Here is a 15124-nt window from a genome sequence, read left to right on the forward strand (position 1 = left end):
ACTGACTATAAGAGAAAAGAAATCCTCATGGACATAAAACATTACTGATATCTAATACTGTTCAATCGAGCACTCTTGCTAAAAATGTCTTAAAGGGAGCATCAGATGAAAAATAAAAAGATTCTCCTCTTACTCAATCTTAAATTATCAACAATTGGCAGCAATGAGTTTTCCAGAACGTCTCTTTGTTGAATACATCTGGCTGCACGGTAAAACCTATTGCGACATCTTTCACCAGATGATGCCTTTAAATGGCAGAGCCCATGCAAGCCATGGTGTGAAGGTTTTGGATGTATGTATGCGTGTGTATGGTATTTCTATTGGGCAAACCTAGCCCCAAGGCAGTGGAGCATTATACATGATCAAAGATTAACATAAAGTGAGCAAATAATACTATTTGTAGTTCGGTTGTGGACGGTTAATACAGTGTGACGCATAGCTTTTTAAGGCGCTGAGACTCCAACTCCCCTCAACTGGAACAGTGTTAGTGTGGTCTTGATGGATACGGGGATGTTGTTCCAGATCCTGGGTGCATAGATGGAGAAGGCCTGCTGGCCTGTGTTTTTTCTTTAGTACATTTCTTAGGCGGTAGTCTGATGGATTCCTGGCTGCGCGTGGGCCTACAACTACCAAAGATTGTGAACTTGTCTGCAAGATAAGTGAGAATGTGAGTCGTGATGGCTTTGTAAACGATTCAGTGGTTTTGACGATGATGTGAGCTGGCAAGGCCAGCAACGATGAAGTGTTCTGTTTTCTTTGTGTTTCCAAATGAGGATCTAATGTGTCACAACCTTGAGTTTTGTTTTGTTGTGGTCGGTGATGTGACACTACTGTGATAGTTGTTACACTTAGAATGTGTTTATAGTTTCTTGGTATGCATGAGTATCATGAGCCGGTCAGTGAGCTTGCAAACGTTTTGAGATGTGGCAGTGGTGGGATTTCTGATATCTGATATTCTAGGTAAATGGAAGCCACACTGGTGTGTTGGAGATGTAGAGTTGGGAGTAAGTGAATGCTGAGCATATAGAAAGGCCTTATTACAGTTTTTAGTTCTTCTTCTGTTTCTTTGGGTTTCGGGAGAGAGCTTGCAGGGCTTTTCACGATTACTTGATGGCTTCTTAAAACTAAAGACCAACCTGTCTTCTCTAAGTATTTTGTTAATTAGTGTAGATGAAAAAGCATAAAGTCAGGAACTATTTAGCCTTCTCAGTAAAAGGCATGATGGTTATGTAAGGTATTTGGAGGGTTGGAACAGGTTATAATTCAGGACAAAATGGTAAATTCGTGCCTGGTCACTTTCAGGTGGTAGGGTCGGCAGTTCTGAGAAGGAATGAAAGGGGGAAAAAAGAAAGAAAGGAAAATCATAGTAAAAATCAAAAAAAGAGCAAACAGCAGAACACGTACAGAGGCTGCTTTGATTAACAAAGTCATCCTTAAAAAGCAGCACTACAGTGCGCTCCAAGGGGAGGCATGAAGGAAGGGTGCAAGCAATTAACCACTCCAGGGTGCTCCCTCTGATGTACACTACCATAATACTGATTATTTAAGGTTGTGTTACATAAATGTATTGGCCAGAATATTGACTACCAAAACAGTGTGTAGGTAAGTACATATATGTGAGTATAAGTTTACAATACCTAACTCTACATGCATGTAACTTTACAATATATATATTTTCAAGGTACATACTTGTGGAGTTCAGATTAGTAAATCTATGTTGATCTATATGTATTTTCTTTCAGATTATTGTGGTAGTGGATATTCGGTGTATCATATTTGTAGCATGATATTTTTGCGCTCAATATTCCGTCATGCCACTCCCATGGAACAAACGTACCACCATGTGTGCTTCACTGAACATAGACTATACACAGATATGCGATTGGTGACTCTCAGTGGACCAGTCCTTCAGCGAATATCTCACGCGTAACAAGTGCACTTCCCACAAACAGTCTTACAATACCGCACACTCAACACACATTTTTGTACAACACAAACTTATCTTGAAGACTAGAGCTGGAGGAGAGAGAGCAATCAATGAAAGGAATATTTAAACAGTCCACCATTAACCTTTCAGCAGGACATGGGCCTCAGGGATTTGTTGGCTTAAGCAGATCCTCTTTCCAAATGTAAAACGATACTTCCTAAACACACTTGCAAAGGAGATGCTGTAGATATCATTAATGCAGTAAGTGTGGCGACTTGCTTTTTCGGTACATCTTTTATTATAGTCAGGGACACTAGAAGAATTTTCTGTAAAATAATTTCTTATTTAGGTAAGGATATATGTTGCATATATCCATCGCCGTAACATTTCTGCGCTATTATGGATTTACCACATTTTGAAATGTTTCTCCTTCAAACTGAGTGAAAGTTTCAAAAAGAGGCAACACTCAGTGGCAGACTCTCTGCACAGGGTTACTGGTCATATTTGAGTCACTGGCTAAATTACTACATATGAGGTGAAACTCACTAAGATAGAACTAATGGCTTTTAAAATAGTGAATAATGCGTCCACAGAATGTGCAGCATTAAACTGCATAATTTGCCTTTTTTTGCCATATAATGTAGTCAATCTTGTACCGTAATTTGATCCTCCATGGCCTCCTAATTCAAACAGGCCTGTGTATTTTCTATATACTGGTCAATATGTATTATTAGGGTATGTTTCCTAAGGGGCAATTTCCACATTAGCTTCTGCTCCTTTGCCTTAATGTATTCTAAAAATTGCTAACTTGCTACTATTTTTCAAAATTTTAATTGGAGAACACCATCCAGACAGTGTTCTTCAGAGGTATGGATATCTTAATGAATTTAATAACAGTTAGTGGCCCAGTGTTCTTTTGATGCACTACTTTGCAGTCATTTAAAAAGAACCACCTGTGAGAAACCCCACCCCAAACAAGTTGCTCTTCAATTACTAACACTGTTTATATTTACCCACTGTTACTAGCCAATGTGCCTAAATCACAATAAAAGGCACATCAGTGCATATGCCCTTCAAGCAAACGCCCAATAGCAACTCATCAATGAATTCGCCTATAAAGAAGCATGTAATCAATAACATTTCATGGATCAGGTCCTTTAGAGAAAAGCACATTCAGCTATTCTTCAGTGGACAGACCCTTCAAAGAAAACCACAGTAAGGAGCACATTGTAGGCAAAGCGCCTTAATAACAAGCTTTGAACAAACCATCATGTTTGGCGTTGACCAATACCCTTTTGCCTTTGCCAATGCCTGTTTTGTCATGGTTTTGGTAAAACCCACGCTGTGGGCTTTAATGTGTGGAAAAATGTGAATGAGACAGCAGCAACTCAATGGACGATGGTGTAAGTGTTGTAAAATCCAAAGTCTTCACTAACTAGACCTAAAAAAGGTGGTAGATAACACTTAACTAGACAGTAGAATGATCTGATTTTATTTGATCTGACCATCTGCATATAGCGTCAGAAGCAATTGTAAGACACCAAGCGGTTTCAAAGTGGTAGGTCATAACAAGCCCATTTGAGCACAAGCCCAGTGCTGTGCATTCATTAAGTAACAAAGAATCAACAGTGACCACCCCCAGCTCTAGTCACACGAAAACATAATTTAAGAGCCTTTCTAAAAGATCAATTCTGTTTAAGCTTCCAAAAATGTTGGGGCAGTGCAATCAGCAATATTTCAGTGGGTCTGCCCTTTAAAAACGAAAAGCAAAACCAACCACTCTTCACTTCTACTTCAAACAAACTCGCAGTTAATAGAATTTTACCTGACTTATCCTTTAACGAAAATTGGAAGGAGTGAAATAAAACTGGACACGCAAAATCGACAATGAACATCACTTCACTCTACAGGCCCTACAAAACTGAGATGAAATATACTTCGTTGGCTAACCCTTTAAAAGAAAGACACGCGAGCTATAATTGACTGCACTTGGCTTTTAAATTAAAGAAATATGCACGATAATAGAGCTGATGGATCTTTCAAAAAAAGGCGCACAAAGCTGCACTTCCCTGAATTAGTCCTTCAAAAACAAAAGCAAACAGAACAACTCTTCTCTGGATAAGCTCTTCATAGACAGGCATGATTAACAACACTTTACTAGGAAACACTGTGCAAAAGGGTAAGGGAAGGTACTTCTCCAGACAATTCCTTGAAGAAAAGTATAATTGCTAACATGTCACTGGACAGACTCTTTAAAGCACAACAGAGTGATCAGAACTGCTGCACATTTGTCTAACGTTAAGTGTTGCTCTTGCGGCCAGTCTACTGCATGAATTACAAAAGGCATGTTGGGAATTGCACTCATTCCTGGGGGTTCTGCCGTTTTCCCTCTCAGGAGGCACATCTGGGATTCAGTCATTTAACTCCTAAGACGATTCCTTTGAATATTTCAGTGTGTTTCCACTTGGCCTCCGAAAATGCATTTCCATTAACACCTTACTGCTCTCAAAAATCGATTCGCTTATGCCCAGAAGGAGACCAGTGCTGCTGCAAATCCCACAAATAGGCTGAAACCTTTTCTGGGCACTGGTGACATAAAATAATTCATGTAAGTGAATCTATCTCAGATTTCTTTGTAGTGAAGAACCTTATGTTGACCACCTCGAGCTGTCTGTTGTGTCTGTAAACAGAATTTAAATATTAAGTATAATCTTATGTCTTTAATTCTATATTTAAACCTTTTGTTTAGTGCTGGCGTAGGTGGAAGCTGCTTCCTAGTGGTTTTGCAGGTTAGGGGAGGAAGTTCAATAAAAACCCTATCCTCTTGTTCCACAGACAGCAAGTCCATGTCTGTGGTAAACTGATGTCCGATGCAGGTTACTCAATTGCATTCTTTATCACTTGTCACTTTGCAGTCCTCGAGGCATAGTCCCATAAGAGGGGAGTGTTGATGTTTTATGGCTTCTATCACTCCTTGTGTTTTGTCTTTATTAGGTCTCACACAGAGACAATGCCAATACTTACAGGGGTCTTTGCGTCAGCCATTGTTTACCATTAGTCGCTTTTTTGTCATTCTCTTTTGCTTGCTTTGTATTGATGGTTTTCCATTCGCTTTCATTCTGTTTTTCTGTTCCCCTGGAGCATAGCTTCTTTACCATCCTTTTGATTAAATGAATTGCATCCTTCTTCTGCTCACATTCAGGGAACTACCTTTTTCCTTTCACTTTGGCACTCAATGGGAATGCAGGTGTTTTCTGGCTCTCGTCCTTGTGTGCTGCCATCCCCTAAAATCCTTCCTTCTGACCTCCCCTGTGCTCTCTCAGTTACTTACCTTCTCCCCATCCCCCAGCTCATCCGTTGCTTCACCCATCTTCTCCCAGTCTTGCATTAAAAAACAAAAAAGAAATCAAACCCCGACATCCCCCATCACTCCCTCGCCCCCCATCATTCCCTCGCCCCCCATCATTCCCTCGCCTCCTCTTACACTTTACACTGCAGATGTAGAGCAGCATCAGCAAAATACACTGGCAAAGGAAGAAGGGCTGCATTGGCAAACCTAAAAGACTAGACCTATTGGTTTTCCCATTGCTTGTTTTTGCTTTCCAGTACTCATATATAATACTATGATCTTGTGAATGATAACATGTTTGTTATTTTGAAACGGTGTGCACCCTGAATATTACCCCTGAATAAAGATAGTACACAATATCGAGGACAAAGTAGCGAACAATGATATGGACAGGGAAGTAAGTCTAGATGTTCTACACCAATCTCCACATATATATAACTACGTAATACATATATTCTCAAGGCTCATAGATGTGGAGTTAGGAATAGCAAACCTATACTTCTCTATATGCACTTACCTTTCACTGTTTTGTCCCTTGATATTCTGTCCTCGATTTTCTAGTTCAATGATATTCTGGGGGTCGATATAACCTCAACTCAAAGTTTTCCTGATTCCATGCGTAGATAGCTCATCTAGTCCAGGTTTATCCTTTGCATCCTGGTAGTTGGATTCCTGTTCATCCCGATTCTTCGAAAGACTGTACTTCTTGTACAATGCGCTAAGTGCAGGTAGACACATGTGTAGGCTGGGATACATACTACAAGCAGCACTCTATTTGTGTCATAGGTTCAATGAAGTTAAGGACAGACTAAACCCTCTACTGTTTATATTTCAGTTAGCATAGGCACACAAATACACAAACGCACACATAGCCACCACGCTTATCATGACATCATAGTATTTGAAATATTGTCTCCCAGGGCCTTCTATTATGTGGACTAGCACTCTGCCTGAAAGAACACTTTGTATTGCCTTACAACTAGACTGTTTGAGAGAGATAATGTTTCTGCTAACCAGGTTTGAAAAGTAGGCCTGCAATCCTATTTCACATTGATAACTTGGAAAAGAACACCAAAATACTTTATCAAAATTGGATTTGATATACAACACATGCACCCTATTATACATCTGTGTAACAAACAACAGCATGATGTTCTATGTATGTGTGTACATACTGAATTTGTAAAGCGCAAACCTAGATACAAAACGAAGAAGCACTCTACATGCAGGAAAAGAGGGTATCTTACATCTACACTGAAACTCTTCACTACACTCCTCAATGGGTCAAGGATACATTGAGGAACAGGAAATGTAATGTTGTAACTGTACTACTTAATCAGTTTGGCGCTGTGTGTGTGGGGGTGTGGACTGACAAACCAAAACTTTGAGGCTGCTTAGTCCTCAGTGGCGTGTTTTGTAAATCTCTGTAGGTCTCATTTGTGGTATTACTTCAATTCTGCAGGTTTTGTCCTGGGTACTGTGGCCAGTTGTGGATGCCTCACCTGCAAAAGTGTGCCCTGTTCTGAGTCTTCATTTGAATTAATGTGTTCAGTTCTAAAATCCAGAAGCATTGTATTTGATGTTGTGGCCAAATCTGGAGTGGTGTGTGCCGTTTTAAACAGCAGAGCTTCGAAAAGTTAGTAGGCCTGTTTGTTGTGTAAGGAGGTGAACGTTAATAAAATCAGAATTTCCCACTTATTTTAAAGTGTTGGGCAAGTATTAGCTCATTGGGCATCTCAAACGCTGATTGAAATCGCCACAGAATGAAAAAGTGCCTGGTGAGACCTAGCTTTTGTTTGGATACAAATCTCCTTGAGATCAAGAGGCAAACACACAAATACTGTTTTGGCTACTAACCCTACAAAGAATATTGTGGTCTGCATAAGGAGTAAAAGATTAGTAGCATTGTGCCTTACAGATGCTTGCTGTGTCATTTGGCTTGATTGAAGGACCTAGGTTCAGATGTACGAGCATTTCAGTCTCTCATTTGCGATTTATTGTGACTCGCAATTAGGGACTCGCAAAAGGAAATGTACTAATGTGTCTCAGGCACATTTAGCGATTCCCAATGGGGTCACAAATGACCTACCTCATCAGTATTCATGAGGTAGGTCGCAATTTGCTACCCATTGGGAATCGCCTGTAATCACAGGGATGGTAGTCTGCTGGGGTCAGCAGAACACCATGTCTGTCATTGCTTTTTATATGTAGCTATTGCTTTTATTGATATGTAGCCCGTTTTCCTTAAAGGAAAACGGGATGCATTTCAGATATAAAAATGAAAAGCTACCTTTTCTAAAATAGGGTTGGTACATGCTGAAGCTGTTTAAGCGGTCTGTTTGTGACTGCTAAAACGACCTACATCTGGCTCCTCGTTGGTTACTAGATGCCATCAATCTAGCCTCCGAAATGGCATTTGCTTTCTACATATATTTAGTAATTTCAAACTGTAGTCCTTCAATCTTCGGTGGAATTTTCAATTTTCCAAGTTCTACAGCAGGTGCAAGCTTAGCAGGGGCTTTTCTAGATAAGAAAACCAGTTTAGCAAAAGAATCCTCCCATGTGTCAAAACAAAGTTGCTCTGAAACCCAGTTTAACACATTTGAAGCTCGGCTTGCAGCTTTCCTGTGCCCAGCTTTCTGAGAGGGAAATGTTACCCAGGGCTCCACATCGGGGCTGTAGTTTACCCAGAATTCAAATGTAAGCAGGAAAGTGATGCTGCCATTATTAGAGTTATTAGAAGTGAGTACATAATTTATGGTGTCACTGTGTGAGCCTCCAAAGGATGCATTAATGTCCTGCCTGACCATATATTTTACAGGTGCTTGTCTCCAATAGCCAGTGCAAATACTGATGCACTCTAGTCGTGAATGTTTGCCCCTGCACTGTCTTCCCATCCTAGGGCCGGCGTTAGGGGGGTGCAACCGGTGCGGGCGTACTGTGCGCTGACCTGGAATGGGGGCACTGACTTCAGGGAGGGTGCTGTGTTTAGCAAACTTACGATTTAAAAGTACCTCCTGCAGAGTTCCTGATGCATCCAGCTTTCAGGCAGCAATACAAACGTCATGATAACTCTTGTGATTAATGTTCCAGCTAGAGAGAGAGATTGTAGTTTTGGCTAAGGGCACTTTTCTCTTCTCATAAAGTAGCACAGAGTGTGAATATGCCTGCTGCAAAGAACAGGTCTGTATTTTATGTGGATAATTGAGTAGATTAGTAAAGCAAGCCTTTACCAGTGCTTTTAAACAAATGAAATGTATGTGAGAGAGTGGCTATGGAGAGATGAGGGGCACTTTTGCCGGGTGGTAGTGAAGGAATCCGAGGAGGAGGTCAGGGGGGGGGGGGGGCGCCAAAAAAGATTGTCACATCGGGCGCTACCAGCACCAAAGCCGGCCCTGTACCACCTTGATGATGGGCATTTTTCCACCTATATATTCCATGTTCTTTATTCACGCTGTGCAGGCAGCAAAATGCCCGTCAGCAGGAAAGATGCGTCACATGGGCCGCTTAGCAATTTTTATCAGGACGTTTCTTAGTATGTCCAACTGCCTATTGGAGTCTTTTGCCTGTGAAATGCTTTTATCAAGGGACTAATAAAGCGTGACTAGTGTAGGCTAGCAATTGAAAAATAGGTGCTTACCACTGGTGTGCATGAGTGCTATCTTCACTTTCCTTTTCACATTGGAAGTCATTCCATTTTGTAGGTCCCAGGCAGGAAGCGTGTCATAGTGAATTCTTTTCTACAGTGCTGCTGCTTCACAGGAGCATTACTGAGAATAATAATGTATTGCAGAAACCATTTTTTGGTCAACAAATGACCGCCATTATGCTAAATCAATTTACAATATCGAATTTTCTAGTCTCTGTCGTCAGTCATGACAGCACAATAGACTTTCTGCTAGTGCACTCCAGCCTCCTCCCAATATTTCTTTCATGTTCAGAAGTGCACATCTCCTCAGACTCTGCTGTTCTCCACCTTGATCCCCACACATGAGCATCTTCACACAGCTCAACGCAATTTTGATCCTGTCCATAGCCTACATGTAGGCGACCAATACGCATTTGCGTCTCAATATTTATCTGAGATGACATGTGAATCTTTATAGCTACAATCTCCATTTTCCCCCACACAAAGCCATTGAAAAGAGAGCCGTAACCTTGCCCTATCCCTGAGTGCCACCAAGAGTGTCTTGCTTGCAGCCTTGAAGCCGTGCTGTGTGTTTTGGGATGCTACTCCATGAGATTGTGTAAAAGCTATATTTTGATGACGCTGAGGTTCGGTGAGAATTGCAGTACAACTGGGGTCAGCTCCAGTGGCTTTCTCCCTTCTTTATTTTGATTGCTTGTCCTACGGAGCCGCTCCCAGCTGTCGGCTCACGGTGTGCAGAGTGGGGGAGTAGTTGGACTCCTAATTGTTCTCACTCATCTGTCCTGGTTTTGAGCTCCTGGATTTTCTTCCCTCTCTTGCCTTCCATTTGTGGGCACGTCGGCGCCTGGAGAGGGAAGAATTCTGGGAATTTTGTCTGGTGAGAATGGAGGCTGAGGGCCATTTGAGGATGATAGATGTAAAACATTTTCATTGTAAATTATAATATTTATAGGTATATAATAATAATACTAGTATTAATAATAACATTTTATATATTATATATTTGAGTTTACTCAAACCTCTCTTGGAACTAACTTAAAGCACCTCCCCCCACCGTGACATTTGCACTTCTCTTCCCTATGACCCGCTAGACACCTAAATCTGCACAGGGCCTTCAGTCAGAGACCTTGCTTGTAATTAGTGTCAGTACTTTGCTAATGGAAAGAGTGAAACCTGCTACTCTTTTGGAATTCCCCATTCAGCCACAGCCTCATAGGCTTATGGAGTCCCTTCGTCTCCGCAACATTTCCTCTGTTATTAAGGGCCAGATGTACATAAAGTTCCATTACAGTTTCCTAATAGTGAATTTTTGCGAGTTGCTTTTCGGAAACCGCAAACAGCTATGAACAACAGTGTGTTTTCGATTTCCAGTGGGTTGCAATTTACCTGCCTCATTAATATTCATGAGGTGGGACGCAATTTGCGACCCATTGGGAATCTCTAAAAACACAGGGATGATGGCCTGCTGGGGACAGAAGACCACCATGTCTGTGTTTGGATTTAAATAAAGTATTTTTTTTAATGCAGCTCTTTTGCTTAAAGGTAAACGGGATGCGTATAAGACAAAAAACCTTTTATTTTTATTTTTTAAGAATAGACAGGGTTCTGTGGGACCACTACCTGCTGCTAAAACCGTTTTCACAATTATTCTCAATGGGGAAGGGGTCCCGTTTGCACATGGGTTACCACCTACTTGAAGTTGGCGGTAAAATGTGAATGTTTTGTGAACGTATTTCGATTGCAAAACATTCACACATACCACTGCAAGTTGCTAGTAGGAAGGGATGACCTTAACACACCCTTTCCTAATACTGAATCGCTAACCCATTATGTGATTCTGTAATTGGTTACCGAGCCGCAAAATAGGGTTTGATACATAGAAAAAGGCATTTTTCCGGTGAAAAATGGCCAGATTCTGCAATTCGGACCATTTGCGACCGGGAAAAATCTATGTACATCTGACCCCAAGTATCCTTCTGCATCCTTTGGTAAGTATCATCGCTCTTGTGGTTTCTTCATTTACAACTATGCAGATGACATGCACATTATATTGAGAATGAGGGTTTTGAGTCACACAAATATTGCTACCCTCTTTTCTTTCCTGTCTATAGATGTGTGTTTCACTGAAGGCCCAAGGCAGGCTTGTGCCACATGCCTGACTGGCTCCCCTGGCAATTCTCTTGGGCTCTGTGGCCTACAATGGTCCGAGCCTTCCTGTGGTGTTTGCTTGCCACCCACAATCTAACTTCATATGCCAGGAATTAAAGACAAATATTTACCTTTTATGTAAAACAGGAGAGGTAAATAGTTACCCATCTAGTGGCTGAATTGCACAATGTGAAACCAGCAAACCTGTGATCAATCGTGGCTTCCCTGCTTGACCAAGTAATGTGATCCAAGGCAATTATTTTATTTCAATGTTCCTTCTTTTTCTTCATTATCACATATAACAGCACCCTAAAATACATGTCTTAAACATGGGCTCTGTGCAATAGTCTCTCTTGTGTTGAATTTAGTGCGCTACAATGTTGCTTCATGTATATTAACAATCTAGGCAACATATAGGCTGCACGTGACAATTGACCTCTTGGTTCATTAAGGGCATTATCATCTGAGAGAGGGGACATGAAAGTTTTAGGTTTAAAAATGATCACTTCTAATGATTCTCACTTAATGCAGTGATATGATCTGAATCACTATGGAGAAATGGTCCTGCATGTTAAAGAAATACAATTTTTTTTATTTTAAGGAGACTTTATCATATTTTTACATGTGCTAGTTGGGTTATTTACATGCCAAATATTATCATGGCTCAGCTTGTCCATGGGCGTTTAGAGTTAAGTCAGACTCTTGGCTCGATTCTAGCACTGCTCAGAGACCTTCATGGTTTGTTAGACTGAAACACATCACCTGTTTTTTTAGAGGCAGTGTCATATATTGCGTCCTGGCTGCGGCTGAACCACTGCTGTGCTCTGATATTGTTATTGCCGTTTGGATAGGACCTCACCCAGAGGTGAACATTACTTCCTTGTAATAACCATAGCAAAAAAATCCTTGCAATGGCTAAATAATTGCATAGTATAATATCAAATGGTCACCCAGCAAGCAATACGGGTTCACATGCAGGATGTACAGAAGTACAACCAACATCACATGTCAAATACAACCATGATACATTCAGGGGAGCAATTAACTGAAATATGTCGCCCATCCGCGGCGAGTCAAACAATGTAGGATGTCAGGCCCCCCAATTATAAGAAGTAGGGGAGGGAGAGATATAGGAAAGCCAAAAACAAAATTATAGCTAATCAAACTGTGCATCGATCGCCCAAGATCAGTATTCTAGGAAAGCGAAAAAGAAATAGAATGTTGGGAGGGGGTAGGAGTGTTTAATCTGGTCAACAGCTTCAAGCATATGGGGAGCCCATACTTCTTAAATATTCTACAAGGCCTTCACTTCCAGAAAAGTCACCAACACCATGGGTTGCAAACAGCAATTCTTTTACTAAATGTCTGCCATGATTCCCTTTTGGCTGTATGCACATTGTCTTGTGAATAAGGCAGTGTCTGTGACCCTTCTGGAAGGGACGGGAGGGCTTGTGATATATATATATATATATATATATATTTATATTTATATTTATATACACACACATTATATATGAGTAAACACTTTGGGAATAATCCTTTATACAGCACAGTAACAGTTGGTTGTTACTCTGCTGAATAAAGGATTTATTATCGTCACCCTGGAGTGTCCATCGGTCTTTGGCAGTCCCAAAGAGCTTGTTGTCATGTATTGCGTCGGATATATATATATATATATATATATATATATATATATATATATATATATATATATATGTGTTCCAATGCGTGTTCTTTCTTATCAGTGGCGTAGCTAGACCTACTGCCGCCCGGTGCAGATAAGGGGCGGCGAGGGGGGCGGACGACTTGGGGAGAGGGAGGGGGGGGCGTGGCTGCCCATGGATGACTTGTTCGCGGGGATGGTGGGAGTCGACAGACCCGACTTGCTTACCTCTGCTGCCCCCAAAAAGAGTGCCCTCTGCCGCCCCCCCTAGCTATGCCACTGTTTCTCATCAGTTAATAAATACTTCACGGATAATTCCCTTCTGGCAGCCTGCAGTTATACAGGATGCAGGAATTGCCATATTGAAATTGAGTTTAAAGAATTAAATGCTGATTGCTCATAACTTTAACCAAACAGTTAACCCTACTGGAGGTCTACATATGAATGGATACCTACAAGCCCTGATTAAACTGGTCTCTGCGCAACTAGTGTTGGGTTGATTTTATGTCATTTGAGAATTGAATCTATTCATTGTAATGGATTATCTCTGAAGTATTTATTATATTATCAGAAAGAACTTGAGGAGGACGTGACTTTTGAATTTATGTATCTGAACTATCAGAAAAACACATAAGAGCTTCCCCACAAGTTACATTATTCACAGAAATATTTATTTATTTATCTAAGTGTTTTTGTTCAGCGCTGCACAACAGCTTTCTGTTGCTTCTGTTGCTATGCTAAATATAGTACGTTGGGATAACGGGGAAGGCGCAATCCAATATATCGCAATCGATATTTATAGGAGTATGTAGAGGCAAGCTTAAGCAATCCAGAACAGTTGTTTTTCCAAGCCTTTTCTAAAAAGCTTCCAGTTAGGCTATGTTCATATAACTGATCTTTTTACCCCTTGTGAACAAACACTCACCATTAGCATATTCTTTCTCTCCTTAGGCCGATGCGACAACCAGCTTTTTGCGTGCTGCCAGGGCTGGCAACTTGGACAAAGCCTTGGATAACCTGAGCAATGGAGTAGACATCAATGCTTGCAACCAGGTGAGTAACGGTGGCCTCTGACCAGGTGAGCGAGGGCAGTCTGTCACCTGATTAAAGAGGCAATCTATGACGAGGTGAGTGATAGCGGTCTGTCACCAGCTAAGTGAAAGCCTCCTGTCTACAGCTGAGTGAGAGAAGTCTGTCACCAGGTGAGTGAGGGAAGTCTCTGGCTAAGGTAGCAAAAGTGGTGTGTCACAACGGTGAGAGCAGTCTCTGACAAGGTGAGGGCTTTCTGCCACCAGCTGAATGTACGCAGTTTTGACATCAGGTGAGGGGGAGCAGCCTCTGATGGGTGACCAAGAGCAACTAGTGGTCAGATGAATGTGACTAGTCTGTGTCCAAGATGAATGGCAGCTCTCTTTCCATAAATGAGTCTGGCTTAATAGTAAATATATAAGAGAGACGTTTGTCTAAGCTGTGCCCAGTCAAATCAGTGTGAATGCTTGCTGTAAAGTTAGCCTAGAATGTGTGTTCCCTTGTCTATCTAGCTTACAGTCAAATATATCTGTTAATGAAAACATTTCAGCAAGTAATGAAAGAGATGCCTATATGTGTCTGTTTAAGTACATCAATATCATGCCTTTTGGTTGCAATTTCCCTATATCAAAGGCCTTCCCTTCCGTACGTCACTTCCCCACAGGCCTGTCAAGTTAAGTCAGGGCTTGAATAGGGGGACTGTGCAGGCACCAGGCCCAGAATCTTGGATGAACGCACCTCCACACTGTTTAGGTGTAGAACTTGGCTGGTCCTCTGGGTGTGATCACTGGCTTCCCTCCAGGCGTCTACTATAAGACTTGTAGAGGACTCCATTGATAGTCCTTTCATTAAATACAATGAAATACAATTTTCTCTGGAAGCACCAGAATATGGTATTAGTTATGGAGAAATAGCAGACATTGGGTAGGTCCCTGGCAAGCCTCACACGCATAACAGACTGTGTTCTCATGAGTTTTACTGGGAGCACCAGAAAGAGGGTGGTAAGTTTGAGACCCTCAGATGGAATTGTACAACAAAATACTGCCCCAAAAATATTGTGGAACCAAAATAATATGGTAAAAATATCGACGTAAAAATATCGACTGTAAGTTACATACTTATAATGTAAAATAATTTAACATTATTCTAATATAAATAAAGTTAATGTAATATTATATAACATAAAATCATATAAACATTAATCTACTATACTTTTTATAACTACACTTTAAAAACATGTTTAAATAATTTTAAAAGTTAATATTAAATAATAAATGTATTATATACATAAAATGGTCTGTGTTTGTTTTAAATATCTTTTTTATTTAGATTATTTTCCATAGTAACCACTTTGAAATA

The 15124-nt window shown here is 40.8% G+C and overlaps 1 protein-coding gene across 3 annotated transcripts in view; it reads left to right on the plus strand.

Moving 5' to 3' along the window:
- ANK1 (ankyrin 1) overlaps positions 1-15124 on the plus strand; it is a 1318767-nt gene that overhangs the window by 302045 nt on the left and 1001598 nt on the right. For all 3 annotated transcript variants that reach the window (XM_078666235.1, XM_078666236.1, XM_078666234.1), the window contains one exon: positions 13688-13789. In XM_078666235.1, coding sequence (XP_078522361.1) covers positions 13688-13789 — 102 coding nt within the window. The remainder of the gene's footprint in view (positions 1-13687; positions 13790-15124) is intronic.

This window comes from Lissotriton helveticus, chromosome 11 (assembly GCF_964261635.1).
Source record: "Lissotriton helveticus chromosome 11, aLisHel1.1, whole genome shotgun sequence".
Taxonomy (NCBI): domain Eukaryota; kingdom Metazoa; phylum Chordata; class Amphibia; order Caudata; family Salamandridae; genus Lissotriton; species Lissotriton helveticus.